At 41.3% G+C, this 22,777-nt stretch overlaps 1 protein-coding gene across 1 annotated transcript; it reads right to left on the bottom strand.

Moving 5' to 3' along the window:
• Window positions 1-444: 444 nt before the first annotated feature.
• grk5l (G protein-coupled receptor kinase 5 like) lies at window positions 445-22,777 on the bottom strand. Its single transcript, XM_054610302.1, has 16 exons — window positions 22,310-22,777; window positions 9,047-9,142; window positions 8,830-8,942; window positions 4,800-4,877; window positions 4,354-4,451; window positions 4,107-4,199; window positions 2,800-2,863; window positions 2,577-2,717; window positions 2,292-2,482; window positions 2,117-2,154; window positions 1,901-1,990; window positions 1,597-1,805; window positions 1,382-1,519; window positions 1,017-1,154; window positions 756-887; window positions 445-657 (listed from the first exon to the last, which is right to left on the bottom strand). The coding sequence occupies exons 1-16, from the start codon at window positions 22,359-22,361 to the stop codon at window positions 574-576; spliced, it is 1,755 nt and encodes a 584-aa protein (XP_054466277.1). The 5' UTR covers window positions 22,362-22,777; the 3' UTR covers window positions 445-573.

Genomic DNA, 22,777 nt, shown 5'->3' with positions numbered 1-22,777 from the left:
AGGAGTGATATCTGAGGTACAGTCTGGGAGGTGGAAATGCAGAGAAAGAAATAAGTTAGAGTAAGAGTTGTATAGACGTGAAGCTCGGAGGGGTGTGGATAGATCCAGAGATACAAGGTACAGACTGGAAATGAGTGAAAAAGAAATTCCTTTTTCTGGAAAAACAAAAAATTCACCAAGACCCCATCTTCTATTCCCTGTGGTGGTCTTTATTATACAGTGGATCCCCTGAATATTAGCTTGTTTTCTATCCTTCTCTGTTTTCATCAACATCAGTGGCTCTGTTCTATAGTCCAACAATCCTGAGGGTAAGTAATGTTTGTCCGAATATTTCCAAACGTCTCTTACAACATTGACCATCCCACTACAAATGCCCGTGGTCTCAGGGCCTGGTCATCCCCCCCTCCCCCCCCTCCCCTCCCACCCCACCCCCACCCTCCGACCATTTAGGCTTTTAGAAACAGGTTGTCTCCGGCTGCTGCTCAGGCCCCGGCTGTAGACCAATCAGCAGCGGGGAAGCCCCTCAGAGCTCCTTCCCTTTGCGTGTGTGGTTCCCACACTGTCGCTGTGCCACTAGGGGGCAGAGTTGGACATGGAGTCCACAGAGTTTACGCTGGAAGACTGCACACGGCTGTGGGAAATGGACACCTCCGGGTGCTGCAGAGAAAAAGAGAGATAGATTTGTGTTTGTTAGTTTGTAAGCATTTATCAATGTTTGTGTGTGTGTGTGTGTGTGTGCGTATGTGTTCACTTACATGCCTCCTGAAGATCCTGTCCAGCAGGCTGCGTCTGGGCGGCTCTGGCGGCTGATTCCAGTCCAGATCTGGAGGTCTTGTCCCCTGAGGCCCGAACACATTCAAATCTCTGAAACACTCAGTTTCAATCATCTGAATGAGAGGAGGGAAAAGGAAAGGGAAAAGAGAATATGGGTTGAACTTTATTAAGTGAGGCCTTCCAGCAGTTACACAAACTGCACTGAGAATTTAAAGGAAGTCATATTAAGTACACACACTTACCTCATTCTGCCATGGGATGGAAACACTGCCTGTAGCAAATTTGGAGTAGAAGTCATTGTCAGTTTGGTCCAAATTTACTCCCTTCACTGTGGAGAACTGCTCTATGTCCAAAACATCCTTACAGTACACTGCCCGAGGCTGGGAAAGGGCAATGACCACGAAAAAGATAGGGGTTGAGAGGAAAAACAGAAGACAAGTTTATCTTTACAGATCATTTATAATCATGGAATTTTAAATGCTTTTGTGGCCATATTAGACCATTTAAGGTTCAACTAAATACAGAAAAAGTAGAGTTTCAGAATTCAGTTTTGTGTGCAGAGAGATTATTTAAAAATGCAGTATGTACTATAGTATACATTACTCACATCAGGCACAAAGGGAGGCTCCACTATTCCAGCCTCCAGCCTCTTGAAGTTGATGTTTTTGAAGAACGAGTGGGCCTTGACGCCGTCCGCTCCGTCCGCCAGGCACCCCAGCCTCTGCTTAGGGTCTTTGGTCAGCAGCTGAGTGAGCAGAAGATGAATAATTAAATCATCATTCATCCGTCTCTCCATACAAACATTTTTCTGTCATCACTTACCATTCTACAGATGGCCTTTGTGTCCTCTGTAAACTTGTCGTTATACTCCTCCTCCTCTTCCTGCACCCTCCTCTCTACTTCCTCCCGTTTCACTCGTTCTTTGCGGGCTCGGAAGGGCGATCGCCCGGCGGTCATCTCGTAAACGAGGCAGCCCAGCCCCCACCAATCAGGACTCATGCCGTACTTTTCATTGTTTATCACCTCCGGAGCTGAAAAAGGAAGGGAAACAGGTCGTTATGGTTTAAAGTTGGTAATAACTCAGGTAAACGTACTCATGGAATTGTTGATTACAGTGTTTTCTTACCCATGTAGCCCACAGTCCCAACCCTGCCTCTGATGAGTTCTCCGTCAGGCACTTTGATGGCCAGCCCCAGGTCAGAAATACGAATGTGTCCTGTAGCGTAACAGTGGGGAGCATGATGCATTTCCTTTATTCAAAGTTCAGTGGATTATAAAACCTTCATGTGGTTTGAAATTCTGTAGAACAACAACAAAAAATGTCATCTAAGCTGAAACTCACCATTGTCATCTAATAGGATATTCTCCGGTTTCAAATCCCTGCAAATACCACAGCATATGTTAGGACAAATGTATTGATTCACACGTTATAATCTATAGCATTTAAAAACCTGATTCAGGACAGCATTAAAACTCAATAAAAGAAAAGGAGAATTGAGGTGAGTGCTGAGTGCTACCTATAGACGATGTATTCCCTGTGCAAATGCTCCAGTCCACAGCAGATTTGTGCGGCGTAAAACTGGACCCTGTCTTTCTCGAAGCCTGGTGTGCCCATGTTGTAGGTGTGAAACTTCAGGTCTCCACCATTCATGATGGTCAACACCAGACACAGAGCGTCTTTGGTCTCGTATGCATACGCTAAGCTCACCTAAAAGACAAGAAGTTAAATGGTATGAAAGTTCTTAGACAAAACAACAGGCATGCAGATAACCTTTAAACCCTTCTTTTACGTTAATACTCACAACAAATCTACTGTTGACTTTCTCTAAAATCTGCTTCTCGTTGAGAGCCATGGACTCCCCTTTCCTCTTCTTTATCCTCTTCTTCTCCAGCTTCTTGCAGGCATACATCTTCCCTGTAGCTCTAACCTGGCAGGCACACACCTTAGGCCAAAAAAACAGAACGGTATCTCGCACATTGCTGTCATCAATATTTATGACAATCATCATCATCATTGTCTCTTACCTCTCCGAATCCTCCCTTCCCCAGCACTCTGTACTGTCTGAATGTGTCTTTAGTGATTGGTTGCCTGACAGAACACAGACACAGCAAAATCCATTAATAGATGCTCATATAGTATCGATTAGGACAGAGATGTTATCAACGGAACTCAATATCATCCTGAGTCTGTTTCCTGTGCAGAGGGTGGGGCCTCTTGTTCGAAATTTCACTTTCCAGACACGGATACAATCAAGGCTGCTCTAAAAGCCTGTTGTTTACTTATAACTGCCTTTGATATGCACTCTGCATAAAATATTTTCCTGCCCAGAGTCATCATACATCATACTTGTGACTCTATCCAAGTTAAGTTTCTCCACCTGCCTATTGTTTTGTTCTTCAAACTGATAATAATAATGTTGTGGGAAATCACATCTGACAGTTTTTTCATATGTTTGAATCAGGAGGCAAAACAAAACAAAAAACGTATATAACATTTTAAAATAAACGTACTTGTACTTTACTTGAATGTTTTAATCTTATCCTACTTTATATTTCTACTTCATTTCAAATAAAAACATTTTTTGGTTTTACTACTACTACATTTATTTTTTACAGCTAGTTACTATTTACTTCACTTATTAAGTACTTGTTACGTATTATAAGTAAGATACAAAACCTATTATCACCTTATAAGAAATTATGCGTTCAAGATTTATAGTTATAAATTAAACTACCCTACAATGTATAAAGCAGGTAAGTAGCTTAGATCACACTACAATGCTGCTTCCATCATAGGGGTCATTCTGTTGAAAATATTTATGTATATTTATTTTAGAGACACTTATTGTGTATTTTTACACATTACACTAATGTAATCCAATACAGTTTTGCTTTAAAATAAACTTTAACGATGCCTTTACTATAATTTTTTGCACTGTCATAAAGATCTTAATTCAGTTACATGACTTTGCACTGAGGTCAGAGTTTGAGTTAGTGGTGGTTTGCAACATATTCAGAAGTGTGTCTAATACTCTGCCACCTTCATAAATGTTAATAGAGAGGACAAAAAATTGGAAACATCTCTCGATGAAGTTCTGTTCAACTTCAGTAATAATCATTTTAATTAAATTTACATAACCAACAATATCAACAAAACCTTATACATTTGTACAGCTCAAATGAATGGCAGCGCTTTTATATTGAACTGCATTAGATGGTACAAGTGTACCCAATTAAGTGGCCACTGATTGTATATCAGTTGTATAATAATTTTGTTAAACATTAATTTTGCCACTCCTATGCAAACAACTCATTATAGCTCATTTGCGTACCTCTCCAGCATCTTCCACTGCAGAAATCGGTCAAAGTACATGCTGTTCTGGTAGTCCAAGAACGGAGCTCCACTCAGGTAGTCATGGACGACCCTGGTCCCACGCAAAAAAATGTTACAACTGAGTATCACGCAGCAATATTTGTGCTGTTACATAGATCTTTTCATGAGTTAAAAAAAAAGGCAGAGAGAAAAAAGAGAGTACAACAAACAGGTGAAAAGTGAATAAAGAAAAAGTGGCGACTCACTTGCGGCAGTTGTTGAAGATCTCCTTACATGGACTGAGCTCGAGGTTCTCTCTGCACTGGTCTGCAAAAACCTCTGCTATGTCTACACGCTGAGGTGACTACATCAACACATGCAAACACACACAGTGACATACGTGGACACATACACAGATACATTACTTTTATTACACACTACATCAGACTAAGGAGACACATAACTTTATGTAGAGTATCAGCACATTATGCACATGCGCGCTGTGCAAACAGTGCATAGTTTTTTTGTACATTTAATGTTTAAGTTGACTACAACAGGTCCTATGTAAGCACCCTTGTGATTGATTTTATTTCACCATTATTGTCTGCTTTTTTAGGATTTAAACAGTACTTTAAAAGGCTACTAAATTAACTTTCACAACAAAATGTGAAAGGAAATAGGAAGGAAAAATGTATCGGATAAAGAAACTTACATGTTTTGAGAGAAAAGTCTTGATGATCTGGTCCCCTCTGCATTTTCTTTTTTCATCAGGTGTCACCTCATAGTCTTCCTGAATATAAAAAATATAAATCATATCATTAACATTATTGTTTGCCGTTTTTTTTATAAAATACAGCATTATAAATATCAACTGATTAAATGATATCACTCAATTTGCGTCATCTTGTGAGAGTCAAGACCCACATCTATTACAGAAGTAGATGTAGTTGTGCATCCAAAATTTATTCATTAACAATTACCTAACATTTACAGATTTAACTTGTGAGACATTGACATTGATGACTTAAATAACGTTTGCAACTGAAAAGTTGATGAACTGATGAATTGTTATCCCCATTCATCTGTATTCTTGATAAAGTTAAACATCAGCAAAAGGCCTTTTTCAAAACTTGGCAACCAAATTATTTTAAATAATGGTTTATAACTGATCTATTACAATATTAATATTAATATGACCATCGGTTCCAACTTTATAAAGGGTTACTTAACAGAAAGTGTTACCTATTTGTGTTATATACAGAAAAGTGTCAACTAAAAAGCCTTTAACGATAAAAATACTTAACACAACAAGTGTTAAATAATCATCCAACCAGAAGAAGTCTGCGTGACTAGGGACATGTTACTTACTTATGTACCCTCTCCCTTTTTTCCAACTATGAAAAAGGAAAAATGCCAAACTTCTGTCTGGTTGTGTAATATGTATGATAGAGTAGCTGCGGTTTAGTGGTGACAGCGACACACACCTCTCACTCTGTATCTCTGTGTGTCGCTGTCACTCTCACAGAAACATATGCTGCTCTTGGCTCCGTGTTCAACATTTGAAGCTGTTGGTACAAACAGTTTTGGATGTTACACGATGGACATATTGGATTCTCTCGCAGAGGCGCTCTGACGCATTTCGTAGCCAGCACTTTTAACTTCTCAAAAAGGGGGGAAGCAACATGCCGCCTGTGCGGCACGCTGGCCCAACTCTTTCTATCTGGGGCTTTTTTCCAACATGGTCCTGTGTCGCTTGGCAACCACAGAGTAAACACGACGGGATTCCTTGAGGTCCTGGAGTGTCACAGTGTGTCACACCAGCATCACCAGCTTTCCACTACAAAACACACTCACACACACTCACACACACCCACACACACACAGACAGACATACACACATTTGTATATATTCAGTACATATACACATAAGCCTGGAGCTTTAGGAAAAACAGGGATTAAAAAGCCCCAGTGTCGCTGACACTTCGTAACAAAGCCCAAAAAACCCCAGAAATAAATACATACTGCATCTATACAAATGAAGGAAACTTATAGGAGTATGAGAGACATAGAGAGAGAGACACAGAGAGAGAGAGAGAGAGAGAGAGAGAGAGAGAGAGAGAGAGAGAGAGAGAGAGAGAGAGAGAGAGAGACATAGAAAGGGAGAAAGAAAGAAAGAGTGAACTGTGATTGCTGCCAAGTGTTGATTAACGGAGGCTTTGTTATCAGAGGCTCCAGATAAATTACACACACACACACACACACAAACACACACACACACACACACACACACACACACACACACACACACACACACACACACACACACACACACACACACACACACACACACACACACACACACACACACACACACACACACACACACAGTAAATGAGCTCTCTGACTCCCACCCTTTGCCAGTGGGGGTCAGCCAAATGGAAAAGAAGACGCCCCTTTAGCCTTTTGGAAGCAGAGGGGATCCAACATACACACACACGCACACATAAAATTGTGTGCACGTACATCTTCTCTTGATGTAAGAGGAACCACTGGAACCCCGATTCGCATTCCTTCCTCTGTTACACACACTTACACCTTCACACACACACTTACACCTTCACACACACACACACACACCACACACACACACACACACACACACACACACACACACACACACACACACACACACACACACACACACACACACACACACACACACAAACACAAACACAAACACAAACACAAACCCTCTTCCTCCTAAACACTTGTGTTCATGCTTTCTCATGGCTTACACACTTCTGCTCTGTGGGTACAGGGTCCATTTTCCACACTTGCAAGATTAACTTTTTTTGCCCTCACCATTCCAAACAAAACAGCCATTTTCATTATTATGCTATTAAATTGCAGATCATAGACCTTGATTACAAACGGGTGAAACATCAGTGAAAAGCTGATTTACTTTTCTCTGGAATAATGGAGACTGTGTTACATTTTAAACATCATAAGACTACGTCTGACATTTACCGAACAGTCATGTATACTCTTATACAAATTGTCAATTTGTCCAAGACCTTATCCTGTATTTCTGCACGCAACTCGTCCGCCTCCGTCTGTTTAAGTCCTGATGTGTTCAGCAGAGCTCTGGTGTGTAGGATCTGATAGAAAAGGGAGACTACCCCTGAGTAACAGGATCAAATTTATTTATAGCCTCAAGGGACTCATGCTCAGTCAAGATTTCAAAGTTAGGCATATGCTTCCTGACATAGTCTGGACTTTGTAAATATCAAAAAAAAACTTGCAAGGATATTGTAAAAAGCTTGTAACTTTGCAAAGCCTTTATAGATAGTTCAGCCACATTACAAGTGGAAAAACTATATAATTCAGGCCATGTTGAAAAAAATTATTTTCACAAATTGGATTGTCCTCATAGATTTATGGAGCCTTAATATATAGTTTTATCAGTTTCCAGATTTTACAGTAGACTACTGCCAACAACAAGGCAGTTACTGCACTTCAATGCATATACACACACGCGCACACACACACACACACACACACACACACACACACACTGAACTGTTCCCGTAAATCTGACTGATGAAAAGCTTTATTATAGTTTCTGTAAAAACACGTTGTCAGGATTACATAATAAAACAGTTTCTAGCAAACCTCATAGCTGAAGAGGAATCACGTTAATCACATTAATCACTTAAAATACAAGCACCTGCCTGGTTGTAATCACCCTCAGGCCTGGTTTATAGCTAGTCTGTAGAGCTGTGAGAATACAGTTCAACACTGAGTGTGGCCTTATGGATTGCAGAATTAACGCCAGCATGTGTTTGGGATGAGTGCCTGTGAGTGGTTTCCCCCCTCGCAGAGGGTGGTGGTCATTTTTAGGGCTGGGTGGTTGATGGCGGGCAGAGAAGGGTGGGGGTGGTGGGTTAGGAAGGGGTGGTGTGGGAAACAATGCTGTCCTTTCTGTCCTGTCACATGCCCACAAATATATTCTGGGCATAGATAAAGGGTTAAATGTGTCATGTGGGAGCTATTCCGTCTAGACGCGGAGAGAAAGACTGGTGAGGGGGGGGACAACAAGCCGGGGGAGGGGGAATCCGGCTGGTTGAATAATCACTACTCAGTTTAATTGTCTCCACTTGCTGCATGACCTAGCATCAAGGTACTTTCAGGATACGCTGTAATGAAAGTGAGTGCACGGAAAAAGTGGAAGGGGCTGTTTTCCAAACAACATTCATCCAGGAAGGAGTGCTGCTTTCCCACTACTCTAAATATATAGTCACACCTGAGCACATACACAGGAATTGACCATTCGCTAAGCCCCTGTTTATCTATTCCTTACACTTTTACTCTTGTGTCTTTTTGGTTTTCGAAAGGATACCAAGTAACCTATCTCTTATTAGAGCCCCATGCGTTCATTAACTGGAGAAATCCAAAGTTTAAGAGGCCGGCTGTTCCTAGTTGAAGCTAAAGTTAGTGAATGGTCAATTAGTGGTGAAATGCACTTTGATGGTAATTATTAAAAGGAAAGAGAAAGTTGATTATTCACTTGCCTACAATTTTCCTGGGGATATTCCGGGATTAGTAATGGCAAACTTCTGGTTATAAGAAACCCACTCAAAGTGAGTGAGTGTCTGTGTATGTGTGTGTGTGTGTGTGTGTGTGTGTGTGTGTGTGTGTGTGTGTGTGTGTGTGTGTGTGTGTGTGTGTGTGTGTGTTTGTACCATTGAGTCCAGTAGTTGGATGCATCGTTGCAGTTTAGGTCTGGTCTCACAGTAAAGACGGAACAGTAGCCGTCCGATAGGCTGTTTCTCACAGATGCTGACATAGTCCCTGTCTGTGGAAATAAATAAAAAAGTACACACACTTTGAAACTCTGACTTTGGAAACACTAATAGACAGACACACTTTTTCGATGAAGCTGAGCACACAAACACTTACCGATGTCAATTCCATGCTCAGTGCACTGGCTTATATGGGGGAAGCGAAGGATTTCCTTCCATTTTTTGCTCCTCCCTTTCCGCTTTCCTCCTCCACCTGTGGCGACAGAGAAAAACAAGAGATGAAAAAATTATAATGAAAGGACTTCATAAAGTTGTCAAAGTTTATTTTCATCAGCGAGGAGCAAATTAAGGCCTAATGGATACAAGGAGCAGGAGAAGGGTGGGGTTGGGGGGGCTCTCCCCTGAATGAACTCATAGTCTCTGTATTTATAATTCATAGATTACGTCTCACTTCCTCCAAAAATCACTCCTTACTCTCTGCTGATTTTCTTCCTCACTCAGTATGTGTGTGTGTGTGTGTGTGTGTGTGTGTGTGTGTGTGTGTGTGTGTGTGTGTGTGTGTGTGTGTGTGTGTGTGTGTGTGTGTGTGTGTGTGTGTTTACGTCCACACAGACAGAAAGCCTTTTCTGACCAGCTCAGTTCCCATCAGAACCCGGGAATTTGCCAGACTGGATTCCACGGCTCTGAATAATCATGCATCAGCTTCCTGCAGCAGCTTGTACAAAAATCACTTACATCCACATCCTAAAGGAAAACTTTCTGTGCAGTCATCCATTAATACAATTTATCTTTCCTTTTACATTTGACCACCTCAACATTTCCCATCTAAACCATGTCATAACCACCTCTGCCATTTCCTCATGGATTCTGCTTAAACACAGCTGTGAGAACTTATTTCACTGTTTTCCATCCATTCCAGCTTGCTGTGCCTTACGTCTCATCCCTTTCAGTCTTACTTCTTTCCATAATATGCAAAGACTGATCTAATGAACTGACAGGGATTTCCCTTAACCACTCCCTGCAGTGGAAATTGGTTGCGTGCGGCTGGCCTGATGTGAGAGACAACTTTGAGAGTATGAGAGCTGGAGAAGCAGTGACCAGCAGACATCTTTAGGTAATAACGCAGGAATGCGAGAGGCGCTATGTCATGCTGGAGCCTCTGAGTGAAAGCTTTCACAGGTTTTTCCATCAATTCCTCTGCTTTACTTTCTCATCTCTCCCTCCTCTGCTGTTTGAAATGTATCTGTTAATCTCAAATACACTGCATTGCCTTTCCAATATTACATGGTTCACTCACTTGGACTTAAATTCAAGACATTTAAATTAAACTTAACAATGGGAAGATAAAAGACTCAAAATCAGCATCTTTTGCAATTATTTCTGTTCGGCCAACATGTGGATTGTGATCATTTCAAATATAATGACTGTGCCAAAACAGTCTCATGAACCTGAATGTCAATTTTCTTCTTCTTTCTATTTCCATTGATACAAAAGTTGAATTCCCACAAATTATCAGGGCTGATTCAACATACGTTTTGGTTAATGATTGCAGCTTGTGTTAGAGCAGACAAACACACTTTTTAAAATCATTCCTCACACGTTTATCCGCAAAATCCACAAAAATAGGGGTACATTTTGTAGGACTTCATGATTTCAGGTAGGGTATGGTTTTAGATAAAGGACCCTGTGTCACCACAGCTGACACTGAATTTATTAATAACTCAAGTCAAAATATCCCCTAAGAGAATCATTAACTCCCAGCACCTGCTCCTCATCACCATTACTGTAGACCAAACAAGCTATAAACAGGCACACTTCCTTATTTAAGCGCCAGTTGTTCTCTGAAAACAGTTAATATGTAAAGTAATGCTTCACATCTAAACCTCGGCACACTCTGCTGTGTTTGTTGGGTGGTCCAATATGTTAATCTCTTTTAATAAAAACAAAAACGGACGTCTGCCGAGAAGCATAACAGGAGAGTGAGCGGAGAAGGTCATTCCCCATGGGGGCCACCATGCTAAAAGTGAATGCTACTGTGAGGCGTTTGCAGTTAAAAGTGTCCACCAAATGGCATAGATTTCCTCTGAAGGGTCAACGCCATGTCAATTAATTGTACCAAACATCTGCGCTCCACCCAGGCATTCAACTCTACACAATGCCAAGAGAACCACAAATAATGTGTGTTTCTGTGTCCTGTTTTCTCTCCTTCTCAATGCTCTCCATATTTATTTTTCATTTTCTCCCCCTCCTCATCTTCCCCTTCCTCCGCTCTCCTGCCATCAGCTTCAGTTCTTTTTTTTCTGTTTCCTGTAATCCACTTTTTTTCTTTAGACTCTGTTGAGGATATTCTGTCACCATCACCTCTACATCATCGCTGCCAGCCAATGACCTCATTTGCCGCTTCAGGCCAATCAACCCCCTTTGTTTTAGGGTGCGATAAGGTCACAAGTTTAAAGCTTTATGGGCATATAAACAGCACAACGCTGTAGCTCATAGGTTCCCTTCCCCTTTGGCCTTTTGACCACTGAAACAAAAGGATATACTGACGGTCACTGGTTACACTTATAGGGTTGATGAAATTATCCAGTAACTATCCAACTGAAAAAAGTTAATATTGCAGGAACATATTTTTTCTGCACTCTCAGTGAAGTTGATGTTTAATAAAGGGCCTCATTTTGCCAAGTATATCATATTCATGTAAGGCAAAAAAAACCTTGAATGTCATTCTTCACTATTTGCGGGGGGAAAAAATGGTAAGGTTGTGGGAAAGTTTGTGGAGAAGAAAACATCTAATCTGCTTGGCAATCTCTTACCAGCTAGCCTGTCAGCATGTTAAATATGTTGAGCTGCAACAAAATCTTTTTTTTGTTCCAAGAAGGAACATGAGTAACAACAGAGGCTTGTTGGGTGCAAAGACCTGAATGTCCTTACGCAAAAACAACCAACCGCTCCCACAAACATGCAAATATCATGCATAAATTATTCATCTCCACATAAGAGACTCATCCATCTGGATGTAACAAGCAATTTCCTGTTTGGCCTCAGTGTCTTTTGACATCTCTGATGTCTGTTGCATTGTTGGTGGCCGTCAGTCGTTGTATATCTGTGGAAATATTATGGCAAGATGTAACAAACTTCTGGGGGTTGGGGGTCAAGTTTACAAAAAGGATTGTGAATATCAAGATAAAAGGAAGCACAGGGATTTAAAAACCAGGTTATGAAGCTGCAGGAAAAAAAGCTTAACTTATAAGTGTTTTATGTGCAGAGATCAGTAACTCTGGGTTCATGTTTAACAAAACTGGGCTATTAAAAGTATGAATATGCTCGTAAATGCCTTCCATAAACCCTCTTGTACTCACTTACACATGAGTATAAATATGCACTGCGCCGTGGGTACCCTGCACACAGGAACTTGTTTAATTTGTTCCATGAGGGCAGTATGGTCGCTGCCTTTTATTTATGTTTCTGCTTGGCAGCTCTGACATCATGAAGGCATGTCAAGTGAAGCAAAAAATAAGGTCAGAGAGGGAACAACATCCGTCTGGTGCAACACCAGGGGGGTTACCGGCATCCCAAACATTTGTGAGTGTGTGTTTGTGTGTGTGGTCTCACATTGTTTCTACTGTAACCTCTCTCTAGTAATGTCCTCATGCACAATTTAAGCGACTGGGACAGTTCTGCAGGCCCCCATCCATCCACACATTCAGAAACTTCCCTGCTTTGCTGTGAGGTTATATTCATAAAGTGTTGAAAAACGTAAACCAGGACATCAACCAGTGTGTAGCTCTCACACACACAAACACACACATACACGGTCGCTGAAGTTTCAAACACCTCCACTTACACTTCTCACCAGACATGCAGTCACATCTGCTGTGGACAACCAGCCGAAACCACATCCTGAAGTTCACGCTGTGCAAATGGCATATATGTAACAACAACATCTGCAACAGCATGACGTGTGAGCGCTGGCAGGAGCGCAGTGAATATGTTCTATTCTCTACACCTACACTCTGCAGAAAGTTAGATTTTGGTAGATTTATTTGACTCTACGCACACATCTCCTCCCTGCGGTGACTTGATACGTAATTCTTGTTCACAAACAACTGATTATCCCTTTCTGATTATCACTCATTCGCACCTCACCTCCTTTGTCTGATCTGTTAAATGTCGGCCTCGCGGTTGAGTCACACCATGGTGGTCAGCGAGGTACCAACACAGTGAAGCCAACCAGTACCAGACGATGATACAAACGCCTTTGTTCTCTAAAAAGTCTCCCTCTTTTTTCTCTCCCACAGTCCAACTGTTCAAAACATGTACTTTATTTGCATTGGAGCTGCAGGTAAGGGCGCGTGATATTGTGTATGCAAAACATGAAGGGTAAATGCACAACAACAAGCAGCTTATCAAGCAACTTAAGAGAAGTTTGCATTGGCACTCTCTCTCAAACATCTCTGAAAAGCAAAACATCTAGGTGACATAGTTTTAAACGTCCATCTCTTGCAAAAAAAGATAGAAATAGAGTTGCTTGGAAATAAATTACACCTTTCAAGTTAGTGCTTTTTGTGGGTTGTGCAAGTCCCAAGTTTGCATGCTACTATGTATACAATATGAGCTGGGATGTAGAGATAAATAAAGATGGAAGATAATCAACTAAACTCTAATATATGTTATATTTTACCAGTGTATTAGATATATCTGTACAAGCTTATGCATTCCAGCCAACCTCACTACAATAAATCCTGTAAAAGGTCAAGTTTTTCATTGGATCAACTCTATAGAAGTTTAGTATTTAGTACTTTGATCTCTACATGTGAAAAACCTGTTGTTGAACTGAGGACATTTTAGGGTTAGCTCTCAGGTTTAGTTTAACAGTTTAACAAGTGTTTGTTTGGGTGTGTGGTCTGTGTGCCACAGGAAGCTGAGGAAAACGCTGCCCAGACCTGAGCAGGAGGGGAGGACTATAGCAGGAAGAAGCTCTTTGTTGCCCTGTTCACCATGATGTCATGTCGGCCCCTCTCCGTCCAGCCGCCTTATTATCTTCCTGAACGAGCCTCTTTGTCCACGTATTCCCCATTATCGCAATAATAACAGCATCTGCGGGCTCTCTCAAAACAAACATCTGTGACGTTCACCCTTTACCTGGCAACACTTGACTATTCTTTTGGCTGCTGCGGGGGTCACATGTTAAACCACTTAATGAAGGATCATAAACTTAAAATTAGTCATAAACAATAAAAAGAGATCTTATCAGCAGAATCGGTGCTAGCACAAAGCTGTATCCTGATGCACGATGTGTGCTGTGTTGGCAATAACATTTGAATCTAACTTGACATTAAAAATGCAGCTGAATTTAGCACGAAAGCTACATGTTTTTTAAGTTTGATTTAGTCAGAAACTCAGTATTTGACATGATGTTCACAGCTACATTTACACAAAGCTTTAAGAAAAAATATGCAACTGTGACTATATCCCTGTCTTTATGCCCTTGTAAATATTGCTGCTATAAATAGCAACAAGCCAAGGGCAGGAGCAATGTGTTAATACAAACCGGGGTGGTCAAACCGGTCCATGACCTCAGAGCTGGTGAGCTGTGACAGTTGTCGCTAGAGTAACTGTGTCTGTGATAGTAGGCGTGTTCATAAGTGAACAACTATGTGCAGGAAGGTAACCAGTGTGAAAACTTGCATGCAAGGGCAGAAATCTCTCAACTCAAGGCAGCAGAAGGCAGGGTACATTTCCTGTCTGGGACAGTCATGTGCCACAAGTTTCCTGTACTATAAATATATTAAAAATGGAATGTTGAGGGGGGAAAAAACACTCAATAGACTGAAATTATATAACCCACCAGGCTGTCTGATCAAAGCAACACACACACAGCCCAAGGCACGCTGGGTAATACATGCTGTTTGTTCATCCGTAAAGATCCAGGAGGACAGAGCATAGTCCACATGAGGCTGGCCATAATGGGGTGCTCCTACGCTCTGACACAGTGTTTGTTCACCTCCATAAATGTTTTGATAGGGCGAAACATTATGGCAAAGTTAACCTAAATCTCTATGAGGGATGAATTAATCTCCTCTCGCTCAGAGAGTAACTCTGCAGTTACATCACAAGTGAGCAAACATCGAGGAAAGTGCTTCCAATGAAAACAAGAGGTCCAACTTATCAAACTGATGGAAAACATGCTGCACTGTGTGTGGATAGATAGTAGTGAGCATGTGTGTGTGTACAAGCACAAAAACCCATCCCGGAAATGGGGTTAAAGTGATGACATTGCTCTTCTCAAGCTGTGTCTATCCTCTCTAGCTGTTCTCCATTTACTTTTTGTCCACACACACACACACACACACACACACACACACACACACACACACACACACACACACACACACACACACACACACACACACACACACACACACACACACACACACACACACACACACACACACACACACACACACACTCTCTCTCTTTATGAAGATGTTAGTTCTTGCTCCTGTGTTGACATTCCATGTTCTTTTGTCCCTGTTATGGCAACATCCCTCGAAAGAAAAAAAAAAAGTACTTGAGTGTGTGTTGTGGCCTTGACTGAGCTGAAGTGCTGAGACAAAGCTGCTGTTTCAGCTTTTACCCCATTCACCTGGTTTTCTGGAGCATTTTGGACTTACTCATGGGGCATTTTGTTTGTCTTTTTTTCACTATCATGTCGGAAAACTCACAGCAATCCTCTAGGAAGAGCAGTTGTTGTCTTAAAAAATGTATATATATACTTTTTTTAAAATATATTTACAACATATAATATAATATAAAAAGTCCTTTCTTTATATTCTCTAAATTATTCAGCCTCATGTATTTTCAAAATGTCTGACCATATTGTATATGCGTTTATGACTTTCTATAGATATGTTGAAAAAGTGCATAGTCTAGCATTTAGCCCCCTATACAACAGGAGACATTAGGGAGAAAGCTTCATAAGCTACAGTATTGATTATTCCACAATTAATGCACATCAAATATTTATTGGACGTCCATTCAAGAGATGTGGCAGCAATGCAGAGGACAGGAAGCAGGTCTCAGGGCCGCGTATGCATCAAGACACGATAAAATGCTGCATGAGTATTCACCTGTATGTCTTCCACGGTGAAAAAAGATATCATCAGTTTGGCTGCTCAGTGCATTCCTGGAGTACTTAAGTGACGAGCTGATAAAATTCAAATTTTTTCTGCATCCACTTTCCCTCAGCCCACCTTGTCTACTTCTACTTTAGATAATTATCTACTATATTTCCCAGAATTCCACTCGAAAACCCCCAGAGAACAGGCGTGAACTTGTTGCATCCAGCGGAGTTATGTATACTGTATGAGTGGGTACAGGCAGCAATAACAATAGAGATAGTAAGAGGCAGAGAGCAGAATTTTTCCACTCAAGAAAAAATGAGTCACACTCCTACTCAAAACACAGCGAGCCTTGTGGCGCGTTGTCGATGGAGAAATTGGTATATTTGCTACTTTTTTTGTTAATTTCTCCATGTAACTACTGGTAGAAAATGGGGAGCCAAGGAAAAGCCCTTGTGATTTAATACTGAAGAATTCACAAAAAATATATATTGTAAATGTTGATGCATAAATGTTTCCCTCAATTTTAACTGAAACTGTGTTGAAAATATCTCAGCAAGAAATAATTACTTTATACTGTAACCTGCAAGAATAGGACACACAAACCAAATTTTTCCAAATAAAATTGGGCTTAAGAAAATCTGAAACTAGAGTGCCAAATAATGCTTTGACAGAGAAGTCATATGGAAGCCTGTGGTTATGTATCTCATGAAGTTGGGAAGGAGGTGCAGCAAGGTGGATTTATAATACTGAGAAACATTTAAACAAGACTAAGAGTATACAGCTCTGCTATAGCAACTATGTGAGGCGGTACTTTGGCACGGCAGTGCTTTGAATAAATGAGAATGTCAGCATGCGCACATGCTGTAGTTCTTTACGTATAATGTTACCGTCTTAGTTTTACCTGTTAACATGCTAATATTTGCTAATCAGACCAAATACAGCTGAGGTTGATGGGAATGGCATTAGTTTTGAAAGGCTTTTGGCCACAAACCAAAGTGTTGGACTAATTAAAATGTGGGAAACAAGTCCCAACCACAATTTAAAGCAATCCATCCGACATAAAACCCAAATGGCTGTGGCCAAAGTCAGTAGACTTCATTCTATTGGGACCATGTCTGTACCAAACTGAAATATTTCAGTCCGAACCAAAGAAACCGACGCCGCTAGCATAGCCAAAAAATATTTTTTTCCAGTGTCACTAACTTAATATTAACAGTATTACCAGTTTACAGTAGGCTAACCCTGACTGCCAGTAAGTTCTGTGGGGTCTAATATTGCAGGCTAAGTGCTCCTTTAGCATTCATGCCAGGAAGTGAGAACATTAAAAAACACAACTATCCCCTTAGTAATCAAAGTGAATCACCGCTAAGAGAAAATATAAATATGAGAGTGGGTCACGAACAGCCCTGCAGCTATTTGTAACTGAATTTCTTCACAGGTTTTCTTTTCCTATGCTTTGCTTCTTTCCCGTCAGAAGAACCAAGTGAGGAAACAACAAGCTGGTTTCCCCCTTGTGTATTTTACTCTCCCCTCCATTAAGGCTCTCTACCAAATAAAAGTTGACGTCATTATGTCATGGCTCCTTTCCCTTCAGAGAGATCCTGAGGGAGGAGTACTCTAGGCAAGGGTTTTTGTTTGTGTGGAAGTGGGAGAGAACGTTTGTGTTTTAGAATCTACAGGATATTATTCATAGCTGCATCACCTTTAGCTGGCAGGTGGAGGATCAGACCTGTGTTGTGTGTTTGACAGTCACGGCTGCAGATTCAAGCCGGTTACTCATACTCATTTCACTAGAATTCTGTCGGTACTAACGACAGCAGCTTCCCCAGTTGCTTAGTCTTGCTGTGGCATCACATGACGGAGCAACAGCACCCCAACTCCCACCTCCCACCCGCATGCAGCAGGAGCTCGGAGACATGTTCAGAGTTATCTCATGTTATCCTGTGTCATGCGTAGCTACTTGCAGTTACTGATCAGTTGGCATGTGATGTTTGTGCTAATCTAAACATCCTCTTGAGAGTGCAATGGGGCAACACAAAATAAAGGAAAAATCCCATGATAACATTATTTTCTAACACAACAGATTACATCAGGGCTCTTTGCGATCTGAATCTAGAACTCTTTACAGTCCTATTGCACTTTAGGAGATCCCAAATGACTGGATACCATCATACTTAGATACTAATTACGTAAGGCTTTTCTCTAAGAATCCCCCCATTTATAATTTAGCACAAAAACAAGTCAAACAATTATTAAAAAACATTTAATTCTGGAACTATGTCAGATATTTGATAGGTATTATCAGATTTTGATCTTCTTAACAACCAACAGGCCCAATAAATGACTATTTTTGAGACATGTAATTATACTAAAGCTGCAAATAACCTTTACTTTCATTATAAGTGGATTAATCAATCGTTTTGGTCCTAGTCAACTAAAATTTCTCTTAACAATTAGTTGTGTTTTATGTTTTTTTCATGCTGAATGACTTACTTCCAAGAACCTTGTGAGCACATATCTGGTAAACGCAAGATTTAAAGTAATGCTTTTGTGTGATTCTTTGCGGAGAAACACAAGTTTTACAGATCTCTCGATAAATTCAACCAATTGATTGGTCACCGAATTTGAATCTTTATTTTTTATTATAAGAGTGTGCTGATTATTTTCTCAATTATCGCTTAGTCTATCAGATGTAAAAAAAAAAAAAGTAAAAAAACATTGGTAAAGCTGCAACCTACACGTTTTTGGCATTTTGCTTGAAAAATGATCCATGCAGCTGCAGATTAATTCACTTTTGATCAAGTAATTGATTGCCTCATTTTTGCAGCTCTAAATTCTACTGTCATTTTCATCTACAGTATATATATATAAACTGTCAAACAAGGTCCTTGATTCATTAAAGAGATTCCTCTATTGGCCAAAAACAAATACATTTATCACTCTAGAGGTTCACAGTCCTAACAAAGTCTTCCGAAAACAACAAGTCTGGTTCTCAATCTGATGACATCATTTAAATCTTCTAAAGAAATGATGAATAAGGGGGAAATAAACTAATCCTTCACTACTGAAGTGTTTTGACCACAGAGATATTCATTAACGTACTGGTTGCACTGTATGAAGCATTTTCCCGTACTGAATAATACACCAAATGTGACAGAAGGGATTTTTACACGCCCAACCACAACCTCCAAAAACACGACAGACCGCAAGCAAAAGCCAGCAGGCATCGGAGTGGAATTCAGTCTAGTAGCCCAAACTAAATAATCAGACTCTGCTACAGCTATTCAAGAAAGGCATTTGCATGCAGCAATGCAGTTTTTCCCTGTTACTCTCATTCACTACGACAGCCGATGACGTTTGTTAGCCTGGCTTGGAATCTGTGACTGCTGCCAGCAGGAGTTGTGAATGGACACACACACACACACACACACACACACACACACACACACACACACACACACACACACACACACACACACACACACACACACACACACACACACACACACACACACACACACACACACACACACACACACACACACACAGTCCAGGGTCTACTGCACTGATGTTGCTCTCGTAAGAGCAGCTGGATTCAGGTTACATTTAAACAAAGGAATTCAACCCCACACCCCTCATCTGCTAACACACACATAAATCCACAGTATACCCTGGTATTAAACCTGCTCACTATATGTCCGCTCTCATTGAAAAGGCAGATCCCAACAGATCTCCCTAAAACAGACAGCCATGAATAACTTCACAGAACTTCCTTTATGATCTGTTATGACCCCAGTTTCCTTGCTGACAAAGATCATGCAGACAGCAGAGCTTTTAAGATGGGTTAACAGTATTGCAGCCATCAGATGATACTCAGATGACCGTGCAGGAGATTGGGATGTTTCATTTCACTGCATACTCACTCATCATCCATAAAGTATCTTCCGCAGAGACCGGAGAGTAGCTCCACAGGAAGATGGAGCTCGGATGGCAGTAGCCCACTCAGTTTGTTATGTAACAATCAATTTGATTAAACAGCTTATGGGCTGCATCTAACTGATAGTGTATAATACCATTTGGCTTTATGTAAGAGAGGGGACACTTAACGAGATGGTTCAATATGATGAGAGCTTCTTCTTTTTTCTATGAAAATCCATAGGAGTTATATTTTCAATTCCGTGATTGACGTGAAATAGCATATTGGTCGTAAATCCTCTTTGGTCTTAAAGTTTTAAACGCGTCCCAGCTGGTTTTAATCTCCCATCTCTAGGTTCTCTAATCATTGAGAAGTGTTCACAAGTTAAAGCCAGACCTGTAGCGTCAGATCTCTCTGACACAGAAGGGCCGAAGAGCAATGGAAGTTGGCACAGGGCCTGTTTTTGCCGCTCCTGGGCTGGGGGTATCAAATCACTTTTTATTTCAACGCTTCGCCGCGACTCACACCGTTTTACTGGTTTGGGTGGTGTGAGGAATCTGGCATAAAACGCCGCAAAGATATCAGTGGGAACTGGGCCTTTCTGTTGTGTGACCCTTGCAGCGTTTAGAAAGAGGATGCATGCCTCATACTTCAGTTTTGGCTTAAGACCCACTTGCATATACAAACAGGAATAAACACTCTTTATTTGCTCCATTCACATCCCCTCGGTGTTGCTAGTATGTGAACATAAAGTGCGCCTCTGTGTACACTCTCCTCTGCCGTACATATGAGCGAGAGGCAGCAGCACGTCGGGATCTCTTTGGCACTGGGCCCTGTAAGATAAAACCTCTAATGATTCACACAGTTAAAGGACACTCACAACAACCTGTGACACGTTTTAATGTGTTCAGTGCAACAAATCTGAACTCAACTGTTGATCTGCATTTGTAGGGCCATTGATTAAGCTGCAGAGAAAGTCGTGCTTCAGCTTTAACTCAAAGAACCGTCTCATCGCTTAATGTGAATTGTAAAAGGCCCTGTCTCTCCCACACACAGTCAAGGCAGGGACTGGACGAGCACCAATGGAGCAGCTGGGACAAACGAGATCTGTCATGGGTCATTAACTGTTCTTATTAATTCATGAAGCTCAATTTACCGGCCAAGTCGTGCTCTGCTCCCATAAAATAAAATGTCCAGATTGAACCGCAGGCGAACGCATCCTTCGTCAAGGGTTTTGACAGTATGTCAGCTTCCTGTTTCACTTCATCACTTTGTTAATTCCCATGACTCTTTCTCTGGCCTCTCTGCAGACCAGCCCCCTTTTTTCTCCTACGTATGTCATCATGTGGGATAAATAGAAGGAGCTGCCAGAGGTGCACAGTCTTCTCCTGCGTCACCCCGCAACACCACAGAGACTGTTGCCACATGGAGCAACGTGCTGCCTGCAACCAAACTAGTGGGTGCACTTCTGAGTGTGTGCCACAAGACTGAGTTAGGCTTATTCAGAAGAATTTCTTGTTAACGGTTTCAAATTGTTTTCTGATAAGACATAAGTATGACACACATACTGAGTAACAAGGAAGTATAATGGTGGTGGATTTTTTCTTTAACCCACTTGTTCCCTAAAACAGGTTTAGGGTCCCCCCCCAGAAGACTTTAAGGGAAACAATCATGGCGTCAGACTGCACGATGTTTACCTGCAGGCAATTCTCCTGCCCTGAGCACGACCCTGTCTTCCTAGAAAAAAAGCTATTAATAACACGTTATACCTGTATATTCTAGACTATAATCAGACTATCTGGCCTTCTCAGACATTGGACCGTTTCTGATAACCAGAGTCGCTCTGTGCAGGCCCTATACATCGGTTTCATCAGCAGTCACATCAGCAGATCACCGTTCAAATGTCAGCCAGCCTACACTCATTTATTCACTCTGTGCAAAGAGTTATTCCCTGCTTCACTCTCTGCCTCAGCATGTATAATGTTGCGAAAGAGCGCATTAATTTGCAGACTGCGAAAGCGGATGTGGGAGGTAGACCCCCCCGCATATGTGGGAAAACGCATAGAATCTGTCAAAATCAGTGAGGATAAAGAATGATCCATGAGATTGATTCAAGGTTAAAATTGATCACCGAGTCATCAACGAATCATTTTCAAATGAGATGTTCCTATGTTGTCTTATTGCGTAAGAAGCTTTTTTTTTTTCTTTCTCTGAGGCATCTGTAGGATTTACCTGCTGCTGTACTGAGCCCTACAGTCTGCAGGCAGGCTACCTACTGCCGTCATTACCATTATTCCCACCTTTTTCTGCATATTGAGTGCAAAATGTGACACAGCCAGGCCTACTTACTAATTGCAGCTCTCTTTATGTGGCAACTTACCCTCTCTTGCTTTTAGCAGTACAGTGTTGGCTACTATGTTCTCCAGCTCCATCAAAAAAAAAAAAATCCTAAATGCAGAGGTTTTCGGTTCACAATCGTCTGCAGCGAAAACAACGTCCTTCAGCTTGTATGCTTTGTATATTTTTTCTTCACTCCTCGTTGGTATCCGAGCAAATGTTACTCATATCAAAGTCGTAATGGATAAAAACAGGATGTCATAGATTTGCTTGCAATGTAATCTGGGCATGGTTCTTGTTGTGGGCTGGAAGTGCGGCGCTGCATTTCTACTCCAATCCCCCCAAAACCATTCCATGCGTAATTTGGCTGCGGAATCTCTCCGACGCAGAGAACCTTCAGATTGGAGGCACAGATGTATGCGAGCCGGGTCCTTAACAGCGGTACACCAGGACACTGCCAGCTTTACATTTCAACAGCAGGGGTTGGTTGAGCGCTTCAGAGAGGACATCA

This window comes from Anoplopoma fimbria, chromosome 13 (genome assembly GCF_027596085.1).
Source record: "Anoplopoma fimbria isolate UVic2021 breed Golden Eagle Sablefish chromosome 13, Afim_UVic_2022, whole genome shotgun sequence".
NCBI classification, from domain to species: Eukaryota; Metazoa; Chordata; class Actinopteri; order Perciformes; family Anoplopomatidae; genus Anoplopoma; species Anoplopoma fimbria.
The sequence above is the reverse complement of the archived record's forward strand: the minus strand, read 5'-3'. Positions and strand labels throughout refer to the sequence as shown.

What these genes read in the sequence shown, in the direction of transcription:
- grk5l (XM_054610302.1), bottom strand. Translation starts at nt 22,361, where the DNA reads ATGGAGCTGGAGAACATAGTAGCCAACACTGTACTGCTAAAAGCAAGA. An exon ending in ACTGCTAAAAGCAAGAGAGG is followed by an intron (nt 9,143 to 22,309) that starts GTAAGTTGCCAC and finishes CTGTCGCCACAG; the next exon opens with GTGGAGGAGGAAAGCGGAAA. An exon ending in CAAAGGCCATCTGTAGAATG is followed by an intron (nt 1,520 to 1,596) that starts GTAAGTGATGAC and finishes CTGCTCACTCAG; the next exon opens with CTGCTGACCAAAGACCCTAA.